General features: G+C 47.2%; 1 protein-coding gene and 1 non-coding gene across 7 annotated transcripts in view; both read left to right on the top strand.

The window, feature by feature from the left end:
- The window catches only part of Kank2 (KN motif and ankyrin repeat domains 2), a 58,747-nt gene that overhangs the window by 13,007 nt on the left and 29,838 nt on the right, over positions 1–15,902 (top strand). For all 6 annotated transcript variants that reach the window (XM_004667469.2, XM_045142779.1, XM_045142778.1 and 3 more), the window contains exons 4-8: positions 11,481–11,642; positions 11,744–11,846; positions 13,632–13,871; positions 14,480–14,567; positions 15,030–15,249. In XM_004667469.2, coding sequence (XP_004667526.2) covers positions 11,481–11,642; positions 11,744–11,846; positions 13,632–13,871; positions 14,480–14,567; positions 15,030–15,249 — 813 coding nt within the window. The remainder of the gene's footprint in view (positions 1–11,480; positions 11,643–11,743; positions 11,847–13,631; positions 13,872–14,479; positions 14,568–15,029; positions 15,250–15,902) is intronic.
- LOC123459100 lies at positions 15,831–15,892 on the top strand. The gene has a single exon (XR_006636016.1). It is a non-coding gene; the product is annotated as a U7 small nuclear RNA (small nuclear RNA).

Here is a 15,902-nt window from a genome sequence, read left to right as displayed (position 1 = left end):
TCCCTAGTGCTGGGATTAAAGGCATGTGCCACCACATAAAGATAGTCTCCCTAGCTCAGCAGTAGAGTCCTTGCCTAGGACTCAAAAGACCCTGGGTTCCATTCCTAGTGCCTCAAAAAAAAGAGGGGCTGGAGAGATGGCTTAGTGGTTAAGGCATTTGCTGGCAAAGCCAAAGGACTCAGGTTCAATTCCCCAGGACCCACATAATCCAAGATGCACAAGGTGATGTAAGAATCTGGAGTTGGTTTGCAGTGGCTGGAGGCTCTGGGCACCCATTCTCATTCTCTGTCTTTCTGCCTCTTTCTCTCTCAAATAAATAAATAAATAAATACCCACAAAACAAGCATGAGACCTTATCTAAAAACAAAAAGAGGGTGGGGGGAGAACAGTCGTTAAGAGACGGGGTCATGCTGTGTTTGCTTAGGCTGGTCTTCAACTCCTGGCCTAGCATCATGGACTCCAGGTACATTCCTGATCTCTATCCAAGCTCATAATAAGCATTTTTTATTTTATTTAAGACACAGTTTCATTTAGCCCAGGCTGGCCTCAAACTCACTATGTATGTAGCTGGGGATGGCCTTCACTTCCAAGTGCTGGCATGACAGGTGTGGGCTACCGCCTCTGTTCCGTGCAGTACTGGGGATTGAACCTAGGGCTTTGTTAACGCTAGGCATGCACTCTACCCACTGAGCTATATCCTCAGCCCTTACAATAAACTTCGGTTCTTCCAAATAAGTTTGCTTTCAGTTTATCCCATTTTCCAATAAAGTGACAATTACAAATCCAGCCATATGTCTGCATCTGAAGGAATCCATTCCAGGACCCCTGAGAATGCTCAAGTCTTTCCATAAAATGTAGAGTTGAAAAAATAACATGAAACATATTGCTGGAAGTGGTGGTGCATACTGTAACCGCAGCACTGGGAAGGTGGAGGCAGGGAGGAGCAAGAGTTCAAATTCATTCTCAGCCTCAGAGCCAGTTTAAGGCCATCCTGGCAAACATGAGACCCTATCTCAAAACAATGTAGAGTCCTGTATAGTGATTCACACATATAATCCCAGCACTCAAGACTGAAGTGGGAGGATTGCCATGAGTTCAAAGCCTGCCTGGCTACAGATTAAGTTTCAGGTCAGCATGAACTATAAGCAAGACCCTGCCTCAAGCAAACAAATTACTGTGGTAATGTTTGCATAGAACCCACACACATAGTCCTATAGACTAAATCATCTCTTCTTTTTTAAAAAATTTTTTAACAGCTTTCATAATTGCAAACAATATCCCATAGTAATTCCCTCCCTCCCCCTGCTTTCCCCTTTGCAAATTTTTTTGTTCATTTTTATTTATTCATTTGAGAGTGACACAGAGAGAGGCAGAGAAAGAGAGAGAATGGGCACTCCAGGGCCTCCAGCCACTGCAATCGAACTCCAGACGCATGCGCCCCCTTGTCCATCTGGCTAACGTGGGTCCTGGGGAATCAAGCCTCGAACCGGGGTCCTTACACTTCACAGGGAAGCACTTAGCCGCTAAGCTGCTTTCCCCTTTAAAATTCCACTCTCCATCATATCCCCTCCCCCTCTCAATCAGTCTTTTTTATTTTGATGTTATGATCTTTTCCTCCTCTTATGATGGTCTTGTGTAGGTAGTGTCAGATACTGTGAGGTCATGGATATCCAGGCCATTTTGTGTCTGGAGGAGCACGTTGTAAGGAGTCCTACCCTTCCTTTGGCTCTTACATTCTTTCCGCCACCTCTTTCGCAATGGACTCTGAGCCTTGGGAGGTGTGATTGAGATATGTCAGTGCTGAGCACTCCTCTGTCACTTCTTTCCAGCACCATGGTGCCTTCTGAGTCATTCCAAGCTCACTGCCATCTGAAAAGAGAAAGTTCTCTAATGAAAAAGTGAAAGTAGCAGTAATATATGGGTATTAAGAGAAGTGCTTACTGGGAAGTTTGGTGAGCATAGTATATACATTTAGCCAGACATCAGCAGATGTTACACCCCAAGGGCTCATGACTACCCCTGTTGTAGGTTTTCAGTATCAGGGATGTATTCCCTCCCATGGAGTGGGCCTCCAGTCCAATTAGAGGGCAGTTGGTTTCCACCATGACAGATGTGCCACTGTTGCACCCGTTGTCTCATTTCACCTGGCTAGCCATCAGTGTAGTTTTAATCTGCATTTCCCTGATGACTAGGGATGCAAAACATCTTTTTTTATTTATGTTTATATGTCATCTGTATTTCTTTTGAGAATTCTCTATTTAATTCCATGGCCTATTTTTTAATTGGGTTGTTTGATTTCTTATTATCTAGTTTTTTGAGTTCTTTGTATGTCCTAGATATTAATCCTCTATCAGATGTATAGCTGGCAAAGATTTTCTCCCATTCTGTAGGTTGCCTCTTTGCCATACAGAAGCTTTGTAATTTCATGAAGTCCCAGCGGGTGATTCATGGTTTTATTTCCTAAGCAACTGGGGTTATATTCAGAAAGTCTTTGCCAAGACCAATATGTTGAAGGGTTTCCCCTACTTTTTCATCTAGCAATTTCAGAGTTTCAGGTCGGATATTAAGGTCTTTGATCCACTCAGACTTAACTCTTGCTTAAGGATTTTATTTTTATTCATTTATTTATTAGAGACAGAGGGGAGAGAGAATGAGTATGTCAGGGCCTCTAGCCACTGCAAACAGACTCCAGATGCATGTGCCACCATTGTGTATCTGGCTGACGTGGGACCTGGAGAATTGAACCTGGGTCCTTAGGTTTCACAGGTAAGCACCTTAACTGCTAAGCCATCTCTCCAGCCCTCATCTCTTGATGACATATGACACCTAATACAACGTGAGTGCTTTGGAAATAGTCACTGTAGCAAGGTGTGGTGACACACACCTTTAATCCTAGCACTCAGGAAGTTGAGGTAGGAGAATGGAAGTGAGTTCCAGGCCAGCCTGGGATAGAGTGAGACCCTACTTCAAAAACAGCAATAAGGACTGGGCATGGTGCATACCTTTAATATCAGCACTCAGGAGGCAGAGGTAGGAGGATCACAGTGAGTTCAAGGCCACCCTGAGATTACATAGTGAATTCTGGGTCAGCCTAGGCTACAGTGAGAACCTTCCTTGAAAAAAAAACAACAACAAAGGCTGTGGGGATGGCTTAGCAGTTAAGACGTTTGCTTGTAAAGTCAAAGGACCTAGTTTTGAATCCCCAGGACCCACGTAAACCAGATTTACAAGGTGGCACATGTGTGTGGAGTTCGTTTGCAGTGGCTGGAGGCCCTGATGTACTCATTCTCTCTCTGTCTCTCTCTCCTCTCCCTCTCTAATAAGTAAATAAAAATTAAAAAAAAAAAAAAAACAATTAAGCTGGGTTTGATGGCACACACCTTTAATCCTCGCACTAGGGAGACTGAGGAAGCAGGCCATGAGTTCAAGGCCACCCAGATACTACAGACCCTACCTTGAAAAACAACAAAAAGAAACAGTTTACATGTTTGATGCAGACACAGCTTTTTTTTTCCCCAGTACATTTTTTAAAAATATTTTAGTTATTTGCAAGCAGAGAGAAAGAGTATGTGTGTATATGTGGACGCACTAGGGCCTCTAAGCACTGTAAACAGACTCCAGAGGCATGTGCCGTTTTGTGCATCAGGCTTACATAGGTACTGGGGAATTGAACCCAGGTCGTTAGGCTTTGCATAGAGGCGCCTTAACTGTGGTGCAGCTCCAGCCGTACTATTTTTAACCTGAAATTGGTTGACTTTGTGAACTCAGAACCTTCAGAGCAGGGAGCCATCTGTGTTTGGTATCTGTTGTTATTTTAACATTTCAGTACTCCTCTAACTAGAAGAAGCCATTTAAACCTGATTTTGTGTTGTTCTTTCCCTCTCTTTTTCTTTCTCCTTTTGTTTCTCCCTCCTTCCTTTCTTCCTCTCAGCAGGATTTCATTTGTAATCAAGACTGTCCACTAACTCATGATCCGCTTGCCTCAGTTCCCAAGTGCTGGGGTTACAAGGCATGCACCATCTTGTTAGGCTTTGTCTCAGTGTGTTCTTTTTACAAGGAGACAGAGAGAATGAGAACAGCTGCACCAGGGCTTCCAGCTGCTGCAACCACACTCCAGGTGCACACATCACTCTGTCCATCTGGCTTTACATGGGTACTGGGAAATTGAACCTGAGTCATTAGGCTTTACAGGCAAGTGCCTTAACCACTGACCCATCTCTCCAGTCCCTTGTTTTTGTGAGTAGATTTCATGTAGCCCAGACTGACCTTAAACACCCTATATAGCTGAGGATAGCTTTGAACTTGTTTTTTTGTTTTTTTCTTTTCTTTGTTTATTTTTATTTATTTATTTGAGAGTGACAGGGAGAGAAAAAGGCAGAGAGAGAGAATGGGTGCACCAGGGCCTCGAGCCACTGCAAACAAAGGCCAGACACATGTGCCACCTCGTGTATCTGGCTTATGTGGGTCCTGGGAATGGAGCCTCGAACTGGGGTCCTTAGGCTTCACAAGCAAGCACTTAATTGCTAAGCCATCTCTCCAGCCCTAGCTTTGAACTCTTGATCCTACTGCCTCCACCTCCCAGGCTGAGATGACAGGCATGCGCCACCACATCCAGCTTTTGAAAGCTGGACTTGCTTTTCTTTTTACATTTTAGAAAAAATTGATTTACATAAGCAGGGGGTAGTGGTGCACTCCTTTAATCCCAGCACTCAGGAGGCAAAGGTTTGAGGATCACCTTGAGTTCAAGGCCAACCTGAGGCTACATAGTGAATTCCAGGTCAACCTGGGCTAGAGTGAGACCCTACCTCAAGAAAAAGGGGGGGTGGGTTGCTGGAGAGATGGCTTAGCAGTTAAGGCATTTGCTTGCAAAAACAAAGTACCCTGGCTCAATTTCCCAAGACCCACATAAGCCAGGTACACAACAGGGTGCATGCATCTGGAGTTCGTTTGAAGTAGCTGGAGGCCCTGGAGCACCCATTTTCTCTCTGTCTCTCTGTGTGTGTGTGTGTGTGTGTGTGTGTGTGTGTGTGTGTGTCTGTCTGTCTGTTTCTTTCCCTCACTCACTGTCTCAAATGAATAATATTTTTTAGATTTTTTGTTTATTTTTATTTATTTATTTGAGAGCAACAGACAGAGAGAAATAGGCAGATAGAGAGAGAATGGGCATGCCAGGGCCTCCAGCCACTGCAAACGAACTCCAGATGTGTGTGTCCCTTGTGCATCTGGCTAATGGGTCCTGGAGAATCGAGCCTTGAACCGAGGCCCTTAGGCTTCACAGGCAAGTGCTTAACTGCAAAGCCATCTCTCCAGCCCAATAAAAATATTTTTGACAAAAAAATTGCTTTATGTATGTGTGTACAACAGGGTCTCTTGCACTGTAAATAAGCACCAGGTGCACATGCCATTTTGTGTCTGGCTTTACATAGGCACTAGGGAATTAAGCTTTGCAAGCAAGTGACTTTAACTGCTGAGCTGTTTTCCCAGCCTGTTTTGTTTATTTTTTTACCCCAAGGTAGGATCTTACTCTAGCCCATGCTGACCTGGAATTCACAATGATCCTCCTACCTCTGCCTCCTGAGTGCTGGGATTAAAGGTGTGTGTCACCACTCTTGGCTTTGGTTTTTGAGAGTGTCTCTTGTAGCCCATGCAGGCCTTGAACTCACAATGTAGTCTAGAATGGCTTTAAACTCCTGACCCTCCTGGCTACCGAATCTCTGGAGTGCTGGGATTCAGAGATGTGGTTCCACGCCCAGGAATTTGTTCATGCTAGGCAAGCACTCTGCCAAGTGTGCCTCTGTCCCCAGCACCCATTACATTAAAGTCTTGTCCTGTCACCTGCTACTCCCTCCCCTTCTTGCTGGAGTTTGTGACTCTGGAGACCTCCCCTGAGTGAAATTACACAGCATCTGTCTCTGTGTGACTGCCTTCTTTCTCTAAACATTACATTTTCTTAGTTTTTCTGCAAAAAAAAATTCAATCAGGCACCCTAAGGCAGGCATGATAGCACATGTTTGTTATCCCAACATTCAGGAGCCTGAGACAGGAGGATCACAAGTCTGAGGCCAGCGTGGGTTACCCTATCCGAAAACTAAATCATCATCATCTTTTTTTTTTTTTTTTTGAGGTAGGTCTTACTCTAGCCCAGGCTGACCTGGAATTTACTCTGTAGTCTCAGACTAGTCTTGAACTCAGAACTATCCTTCTACCTCAGCCTCCAGAGTGCTGAGATTAAGATTTGCATCACATGCCTGGCAGCATAATCTTTTTCAGATCCATTCATTTTCCTGCAAATTCACAATTTCATTTTTCTTTACAGCTGAATAAAAGTCCATTGTGTAAATATACCACTCTTCATTATGCATTCATCAGTTCAAGGGTATCTAGGCTGGTTCCATTTCCAAGATGTTGTGTATAGAGCAGCAATAAACATGGATGTGAAGTATCTCTGTAGTAATGAGTGGATAAAAATTTTTTAAGTCTGAGGACTAGAGCTGCACTTGCTTGCATGGCCTGCCAGCCCAGGTTTGATTCCCCAGTACCCACAGAGCTAGATACACAAAGTGGTGAGTGCATCTGGAATTCGTTTGCAGTGGCAAAAGGACCTGGAGGGCTGGAGAGATGGCTTTGTGTGAAGGTACTTTTCTGTGAAGCCTAAGGACCCAGGTTCAATTCCCCAGGACCCATGTAAACCAGATGCACAAGGTGGCGCATGTGTCTGGAGGTCCTGGCACACCTATTCTCTCTCCCTGTGCCTCTTTCTCTCTCTCAAATAAATAAAAAAATATTTTTTTTAAAAAAGACCTTAGCGCATTCTCACTCTCTCTCTCTGTGCTTGCAAATAAAAATCTAAGGAGTTATTTTAGCATGCGTGAAGCCCTGGTTTTAATCCCACCCCAGCACACCACAAACTGTGCCTGGTGGTGCATACTTGTAATGCAGAGCTCAGTATGTGGAGCTAGGAAGATCAGGAGTTCAGGGTCATCCTCAGCTACATAGAAAGTTGGAGGCCAATCTGGACTACTTGAGACCCTGTCAAAAAAAGAGGGGGACCGGGTGTGGTGGCGCACGCCTTTAATCCCAGCACTCGGGAGGCAGAGGTAGGAGGATCACCGTGAGTTCAAGGCCCCCCTGAGACTACATAGTGAATTCCAGGTTAGCCTGAGCCAGAGTGAGACCCTACCTTGAAAAACCAAAAAAAAAAAAAAAAAAAAAGAGGGGGGACTGGGTGTGGTATGCACGCCTTTAATCCCAGTGTTCCAGAGGCAGATGTAGGAGTATTGCTGTGAGTTCGAGGCCACCCAGAGATTACATAGTGAATTCTTGCTCAGCCTGGGATAGAGCGAGACCTTACCTTGAAAAACAAAAAAAAAAAAAAAAAAAAAGAAAGGAATGGGCCAGGGAGATGGCTCAGCCCATTAAGAACACTTATTGCAGCCAGGCATGGTGGCGCATGCCTTTAATCCCAGCACTCGGGAGGCAGAGGTAGGAGGATTGCCATGAGTTCGAGAGACTCCATAGTGAATTTCAGGTCAGCCTGGGCTAGAGTGAGACCCTACCTCGAAAAACCAAAAAAAAAAAGAGCACTTTGCACAAACATGAGGGCCTGAGGTCAATTTCTAGCATGCATGTAAGAGAAAGCCACGCACGGCTGTGCACGCCACAACCCCAAGACTGAGTGGGGCAGGGACAGAAGGATTACTGGGGCTTGATGGTCAGCCAGTCCAAACAACAGGAAGTTCCAGGTTCAGAGAGGGAGTTCTGCAAGAAAATAAGGCAAAAGAGCGATAGAGGAAACTGCACAGCTTTGGCCTCTGTGTGCATACACATCTGCCACATTTGCGCACATATGTGCAAACCACACACACTAAAAAAGGAAGGAAGGGTCTGGGATGGCTGATGGTTAAAGGTGCTTGCTTGCAAAGCTGGCCCAGGTTCAATTCCCCAGTACCCACATAAAGCCAGAGGTACAAAGTGTGCATGTGTCTGGAGTCCATTTGCAGAGGCAAGAGGCCCTAGAGTCTCCATAGGCTCTCTATCTCCTCACAAGTAAATAAATAATATTAAAAATTAAAGGAAGGGATGCTGGGCATGGTGGCACACGCCTTTAATCCCAGCACTCGGGAGGCAGAGCTAGGAGGATCGCTGTGAGTTCAAGGCCACCCTGAGACTACAGAGTGAATTCCAGGTCAGCCTGGGCTAGAGCAAGACCCTATGCCAAAAAAAGCAAAATTAAGTAAGTAAGTAAAATAAGGGCCAGACATGGTGGTGCATGCCTCTAATCCCAGCACTCACGAGGCAGAGGTAGGAGGATCGCCATGAGTTGAAGGCTATCCTGAGTCAACATAGTGAATTCCAGGTCAGCCTGAGCTACAGTGAGACCTACCTTAAAAAAAAAAATAAAAACAAAAAAAAACCTGGGGGTCTGGAGAGATGGCTTAGTGGTTAAGCACTTGCCAGTGAAGTCTAAGGACCCCGGTTCGAGGCTCAGTTCCCCAGTACCCACGTAAGCCAGATGCACAAGATGGCACATGCATCTGGAGTTCGTTTGAATGTCTGGAAGCCCTGATGCACCCATTCTGTCTCTCTCTGTCACTCTGAAATAAATAAATAAATACAAAAAAAAAAAAAAAACTCGGCTGGAGAGATGGCTTAGCAGTTAAGGCACTTGGCCTGCAAAGTCAAAGGACCCAAGTTCAAGTCCCCAGGACTCAGGTAAGCCAGATGCACATGGTGGCACATGCATCTGAAGTTCATTTGCAGTGGCTAGAGGCCCTAGCATGCTCATTCTCTCTCTCTCTCTCCCTCAAACAAAATAAAGTTTAAAAAACACTGATTAGATAGCCAGGTGTGGTAGTGCACGCCTTTAATCCCAGCACTCAGTGGGGTAGAGGTAAGAGGATCTCTGACTTTGAGGCCAGCCTGAGACTATATGGTGAGTTCCAGGTCAGCCTGGGCTACAGTGAGACCCTTCCTTGAAAAATCAAAAAAGAAAAAGAAAAAGAAAAAGAAAAAGAAAGAAAGAAAGAAAGAAAGAAAGAAAGAAAGAAAGAAAGAAAGAAAAACTGTGATAAGGGCTGGAGAAGTGGCTGAGCACTTAAAGGCACTTGTTTGCAAAGCCTACTGCTCTGGGTTCTATGCCTCAGTACCCACATAAAGACAGATGCCCAAAATGGCACGTCTCTGCAGTTCATTTGCAGTGGCAAGAAGCCCTGGCATGCCTGTGTGCTCACATGTGTTCTCTTTCTCATTTGTTCTCGCTCTCCTCCCTCCTCCCGGGTCAAATAAATAAGTAGCCAGACATGGTGGTACACACCTTTAATCCCCACACTCGGGAAGCAGAAGTAGGAAGGTCACCATGAGTTCAAAGCCACTCTGACTATATAGTGAATTCCCGGTCAGCCTGGGTTAAAATGAAACCCTACCTCGAAAAACCAAAAAAATAAAATAAGTAAATAAGCGAATTAAAAAAAAATTTAAAACTGTGATAAAATATAAACAGGATAAAATTTCCATTTTTATCCATGTTTTTTTGTTTGTTGAGATAGGGTTTCACTCTAGCCCAGGCTGACCAGGAATTCACTATGTAGTCTCAAAGTGGCTTCAAACTCACGGCAATCCTCCTACCTCTGCCTCTTGAGTGCTGGAATTAAGGGCAGTAGAGTCATAATTTTTGTATATATATGGTGTTGGTGATAGAAACCACCCTAGGCTAGGCTAGGCTAGGCTAGGCTAAGCTAAGCCATGCCCATAGCCCTTCACTGTGAATTCTAGGCCAGTACTCTAGTACTGAGCTTTTCAAGCTAGGGTCTTGCTGTAGCCCAGGCTGACCTGGAATTATTTACCGTGTAGTGTCAGGAGGATCACCGTGATACTACAGAGTGAATTCCAGGTCAGCCTGGGCTACAGCAAGACCCTACCTCATAAAACAAAAGAAAACAAAAAATAATAATAATATTGCTAGGCATGGTGGTGCATGCTATTAATCCCAACAGCACTCAGGAGTCAGAGGTAGGAGGATCACTGTGAGTTCTCAAGCAGGCTGGAGCTACAAACTTCTGTGAGTCAAAGGTCAGCCTGGGCTAGAATGAGATCCTACCTCAAAAAAAGAGGGGGGGGGGCTGCAGGGATTGCTTAGAGGTTAAGCACTTGCCTACACAGCCAAAGGACCCAAGTTCAATTCACTAGGACCCATATAAGCCAGATGCACAAGATGGCACATGTGTCTGGAGTTTGTTTGCAGAGGCTGGAGGCCCTGGCATGTCCCATTCTCTCTCCTCTCTCTGTCTCAAATAAATAGATAAAAATAAAATATTTTTTAAAAAGATACTAGACACGGTGGCACACTCCTTTAATCCCAACACTTGGAAGGCAGAGGTAGGAGAATCACCATGAGTTTGAGGCCAGCCTAAGACTACATAGTGAATTCCAGATTAGCTGAGGCTAAAGCAGGACCCCACCTCGAAAAACTAAAAATAGATAAATAAATAAATAAATAAGAAAGAAAAATAATAAGCCAAGTGTGGTGACACATGCCTTTAATCCAAGCACTTGGGAGGCAGAGGTAGAAAAATCAAAGTAAGACTGCACAGTGAATTCCAAGTCATCCTGGGCTAGAGCAATTGAAAACCAATAATAATAATAAATAATAAGCCAAGCATGGTAGCTCACAACTTTAATCCTAACACTCAGGAGGCTAAAATAGGAGGGTCTTCGTGAGCTTGAGGATAGCTGAGGCAACAGAGTAATTTTCAGTTCAGCGTAGGCTAAAGGGAAACCTTGATTTAAAACAAGATGATTTGCTAGGCATGGTGGTGCACACCTTTAATCCCAGCACTTTAAGGCAGAGGTAGGAGGATTGCTATGAGTTCAAGGCAACCCTGAGACTATATAGTGAATTCCAGGTCAGCCTGGGCTAGAGTGAGATCCTGCCTCGAAAAACAAAACAACAAAAAATGAAGATCCTACCTCAGTGAGAGGAAGAAAGAGAGAATATGGGTGTTCTAGAGCCTCTTGCCATTACAAACAATACTTTGTGCATCTGGCTTGATGTGGGTACTGGGGAATCAAACCCCAGGCTGGGCGAGCTATGCAAGCTGTGTCTTTAACCACTAAGCCATTTCCCCATCTGCCTGCCCCTCCCATGAGTTTACTGGTCTCACTCAAGGAGAATGGACAAGGGGTTAGTTAGAGCAGCATGCAAGACCCCAAAGCAGCTGCATCACCAGAAAGTGTCCCCCAGCATAGATGGCGACCTCCCGCTGCATAGATGGGGTCCTCCTCCTCCTTCACTCTGTACACTCTTAACACCTCCCGAGACCAGGAGACCACAGCCAACTAGGAAGAATTCCGTGCAGGTAGCAGGAAGGCATGAGGGAGGGGCCAAGATCTCAGGTGAGGGTCTCTCGCAAGTCATCGTAGCTGTTTCTGGTGAAAATGGTTGTTAGAAGTTAGCACGCAATGCCCATTCCATGTCTCTGCAGGTCCCCCAGCTTCTCCAGAGCCATCCTCGTCCCTCTTAGGACCTACAGGAGCCTCTCTGACACACTCTGAGGACACTGGCCAGGTGGCCGCCCAAGATGCCACCCACAGAGAAGCCACCAAACCAGCAGCCTCGCAGGAGCTAGAGGAAGCCGGGGGGACAGGTGAGCAGTTACTGCCACCCAAGGGAATGGAACCCCAAGATCCTCGGTGTGTGTTATGGATTGAGGGACACTCATACCACATTCACCATTGTCCCTTCTAGGCAGAGCCCCCGTGGGTGTACGATCCATCATGAAGCGGAAAGATGAGCCCACGGACCCCACAGTCCACCGGAGGAGCCTCCAGTTTGTGGGAGTCAATGGCGGGTGAGAGAACTGAGCCCTCAGTTTCTATGTTCCCCATGTTGCAGTACAAGGGGCGGAACTCAGGGCTTCAGACTTGCTCTACTGCTGAGCTGCATCTCCGTCCAAGCCCTTCATTGCTAAGTCATTGAAGAAAGCACACTGGGGGGGGGGGGGGGGCTGGGGAGATGTCTTAAGGAATAAAACAAGTGCTTGCTATGTGAACCTGAGGACCTCAGTTCAGATTCCAAGCACCCACCTAAATGCTGGGTTGGTATGGCAGTCTGTAATACCTGTGCTTAGGAGGCAGAGACAGAGGGATCCCTGGGACAAGCTGGCTAGCTAGACAAGCTGAATTAATAAATTCTGGGTTTAAGTAAAAGACCCTGCCTCAGCTGGATGTGGTGGTGCACGCCTTTCATCCCAGCACTTGGGAGGCAGAGGTAGGAGGATCATTGTGAGTTCGAGGCCACCCTGAGACTACAGAGTGAATTCCAGGTCAGCCTGGGCTAGAGTGAGACCCTACCTTAGGGGGAAAAAAAAAAAAAAGGACTCTGCCTCAATAAATAAGGCAGAGAGCCATTGAAGAATACACCTGATGTCAACCTCTGGCCTCCAGCTGGGCATGGTGATTCACACCTATAATCCCAGGACTCAGGAGGCTGAGGTAGAGGGATGGCCTGTGAGTTTAAGGCCAGTCTGGGCTTCAGAGGGAGTTTCAGGTCAGACAGGTTGAAGCTACAGTACCTCAAAAAAAAAAAAATTTTTTTTTAAGCCCAGTCTGGAGAGATGTTGTAGCAGTTAAGGCACTGACCTGCAAAGTCTAAGGACCCAGGTTCAACTCCCCAGGACCCACATATGTGGGATGCACATGGTGACACATGTGTCTAGAGTTTATTCACACTGGCTGGAGGCCCTGGCGCTTGCTCGCTCTCTCTCTCTCTCAGTAAGTAAAAATACATAAAATAAATAAAAAACCCTCTGACCTCCACACGTATGCATACACACATGTACGCACACCTACACACACATGTGCCCTCTCACACAAGCATACACACACACACAGACAGACACACACACCACAGAAAGCACAATAGGCAGATGAGGAACCTTAGGCAATGCCTTGTGCCAGGGCTCACGCAGCAGCTCAGGATCCTGCTCTGAGCTTCAGACCATGTTATTCTCCTGAAAGTGACAGTCACCTCCCTGCCCTGACGGAGCTCTCAGTCCAGTGGACAGTAGGAGCCGAGGGAAAGTTCCAGCATGGTGCGGTTGCAGTGATGATGGGGCCTCTTGGGCACATAGCACAGAGGGGCCTCAGAGCTGGCACTGATGGTCCCCAACCAGTCCCAGGAGGAAGGGACACATGATGCAGGAGACATAAGGAAGTGGCGAGGTGAAGGGAGGGCTGCTGTGTGGCAGACAGAGGATGCAACCTGGGTAATGGCTGAGCGACCAGAAGGAGGAGAGGACAGAAGTGGGAAGCAGAGGAAACCGGCATTTTTTAGAGGTCCCCAATGCGGAACTCAAAAACTTCACCTTGTATGCTCTAAGCGAAGCTCTCCGGAAGCTGAGGCAGGAGGGTAGCCTGGTCTACAGAGTAGGCCTGTGTCTCAGAAAGAGAGGGGAGGCCTCGTTCAGAAAGCCTGTGAGGTGGGGACAGGCCCCCCCCCCGTCCTGTGTACCCCCAGTCGTAGCTGAAGTTTAACGGACACCAACTGTGTGCCAGGTGCCGTGAGCGGAATCCCTGTAGTCCTTTGGATAGCACATTTCGCTCATCCCTGCCGTCGGCATGTCTGTCCGCCACAGTTACGAGTCCTCTTCGGAAGACTCCAGCACAGCAGAGAACTTCTCAGACGACGACAGCACCGAGAACGAAGCCCCAGAACCAGCGGCCAGAGGGCAGCGTGTGGCCGTGGGCCCTCAGCTCCGGCCTCCGGGGCCAGCAGGGCCCCACACCAGCCAGCAAGACCGCCAGCTCCCAGCAGAGTCTCAGCAAGTGCCCACTTCCGAGGGGGCATCAGGAACCAACTCAGAGGAGGAAATCCGGTTAGTTTTCTGAGTGGTAGAGTCAGGCAGGTGGGCGAGACTCCTACCGTTCAAACCCTTCTTACCAGTCATTCCCACTATAGTCTGACTGGTGAGCACCTTCTCTTTCTGAGCATCTTACATTCTAGAGGTGTTCGTTTTCTTCTTGTGTGTGTGTTGTTTATGAGACAGGGTCTCATATAGCCCAGGCTGACCTTGAACTAACTATGTAGCCAAGGTTGACCCCCAACTTCTTTTTTTTTTGTTTTGTCTTTCTTTCTTTCTTTCTTTCTTTTCTTTTTTTTTTTTTTGTTGTTGTTTTCGAGGTAGGGTCTCACTCTAGCCCAGGCTGACGTGGAATTCACTCTGTAGTCTCAGAGTGGCCTCTCAGCAACCCTGCTACCTCTGCCTCCCAAGTGCTGGGATTAAAGGCGTGCACCACCACTCCTGGCTTCTTTTTACTTTTTATTTTGACTATCACTAAATTGCCTGGGTTGGCCTTGAATGCACTCTCTGTGCCAAGAAGGCCTTGAATTTGAGATCCTTCTCCTTCAGACTCCCAAGTAGCAGGAATTCCAGGTAAATGCCACGAGACTAGCGATAAATTTGCTTTTGTCTGTTCTTGGCAGGATGGAGCTGAGCCCTGACCTCATATCAGCTTGTTTGTCCCTGGAGAAGTACCTGGACAACCCCAACGCCCTCACAGAGCGTGAGCTGGTACAGTGGGGCCCTGTACCCCAGGGGTCCCTCCATTCCCTCCTCCTTGTACTTGCCCAGGGAAGATCTAGACACCCAAGGGTGGGCTTAGGAGTAGATGGACTTGAGTCATGAGACTTGAGACTTGGAGGGAGGTCCACAGTACCTGAGGGCCCAGCCTGGCCTTTGGTCCCTCTTAGTTTTAGGGGTCTAGGAGGCGTCCATACTACAATTTTATTTGTTTGGAGACAGTTTCATGTAGCCCAGGCTTACCTTGAACTTGCTATGTAGCTGAGGCTAACTTTGAACTCCTGATCCTTGGCCTCAGCCTCCCAAGGGCTGGGATCATAGTGTGCACCGCTACCAGCAGTGAGCATCAGTTGCTTGGGGAGGAATGTGCCCTTTTGGTCCTGGGTCTTTGTGCACAAGTGGAGGGAGTGCCCGTGCTCACTCCCCACTCCTGCCTGCTTGTCTCACGTGCAGAAAGTGGCCTACACCACCGTGCTTCAGGAGTGGCTGCGCCTGGCCTGCCGCAGCGACGCACACCCTGAGCTTGTGCGGCGCCACCTGGTCACGTTCCGGGCCATGTCCGCGCGGCTGCTGGACTATGTGGTCAACATCGCCGACAGCAATGGTAACACAGCACTACACTACTCCGTGTCACATGCCAACTTCCCTGTGGTGCAGCAGCTGCTGGACAGTGGTGAGTCTGGTGTGCAGAACAGCTAATGCACCCAGCTTGATGGTCTGAGAGGGAGGCACTGCCCTCCTTGTCTAATGGAAGATGTTCCCCTCATTGTCTGGAACTGTAGCTCTGTCTAATGGAGGACATAGGTAGCACCCTTCCAGTGTGGTGGGGTGACATTGTGCTCTCCTGGTCTGACGGAGGAGGTGCCACTCTCCTTGTCTCATGAATGAATGAATGCAACCCACTCAGCCTGATGGGGGATGTTTTGCCTTCCTAGTGTCATGAAGGAATGTAGTCCACCTAGACAGATGGAGGAGGTACTGCCCCACCTAATCTAATGGAGGAGACTCTTCCATCCTAGTCTGTGGGAGGAAGGTGTGTCCTTCCAGGGTAGTGGGGAGACCCAGCCCTCTCCTTCAGCAGTATAACAGAAACAAAACAGGCCAGGCTTGGTGGTGCACGCCTTTAATCCCAGCACTTGGGAGGTAAAGGTAGGAGGATCACAATGAGTTCAAGGCCACCCTGAGACTACAGAGTGAATTCCAGGTCAGCCTAGACTAGACCGAGATCCTATTTCCAAACAAACAAACAAACAAAAGTGTTACCGCTCTTTTAGAATTTGTCTAGCAGATTTTCTGGCATGTCCTGGAAAACCCTTAAAAAAAAAA

Source organism: Jaculus jaculus, chromosome 2 (assembly GCF_020740685.1).
Source record: "Jaculus jaculus isolate mJacJac1 chromosome 2, mJacJac1.mat.Y.cur, whole genome shotgun sequence".
In the NCBI taxonomy this organism is placed as follows: Eukaryota; Metazoa; Chordata; class Mammalia; order Rodentia; family Dipodidae; genus Jaculus; species Jaculus jaculus.
This window is presented reverse-complemented; position numbering and strand designations above follow the sequence as displayed.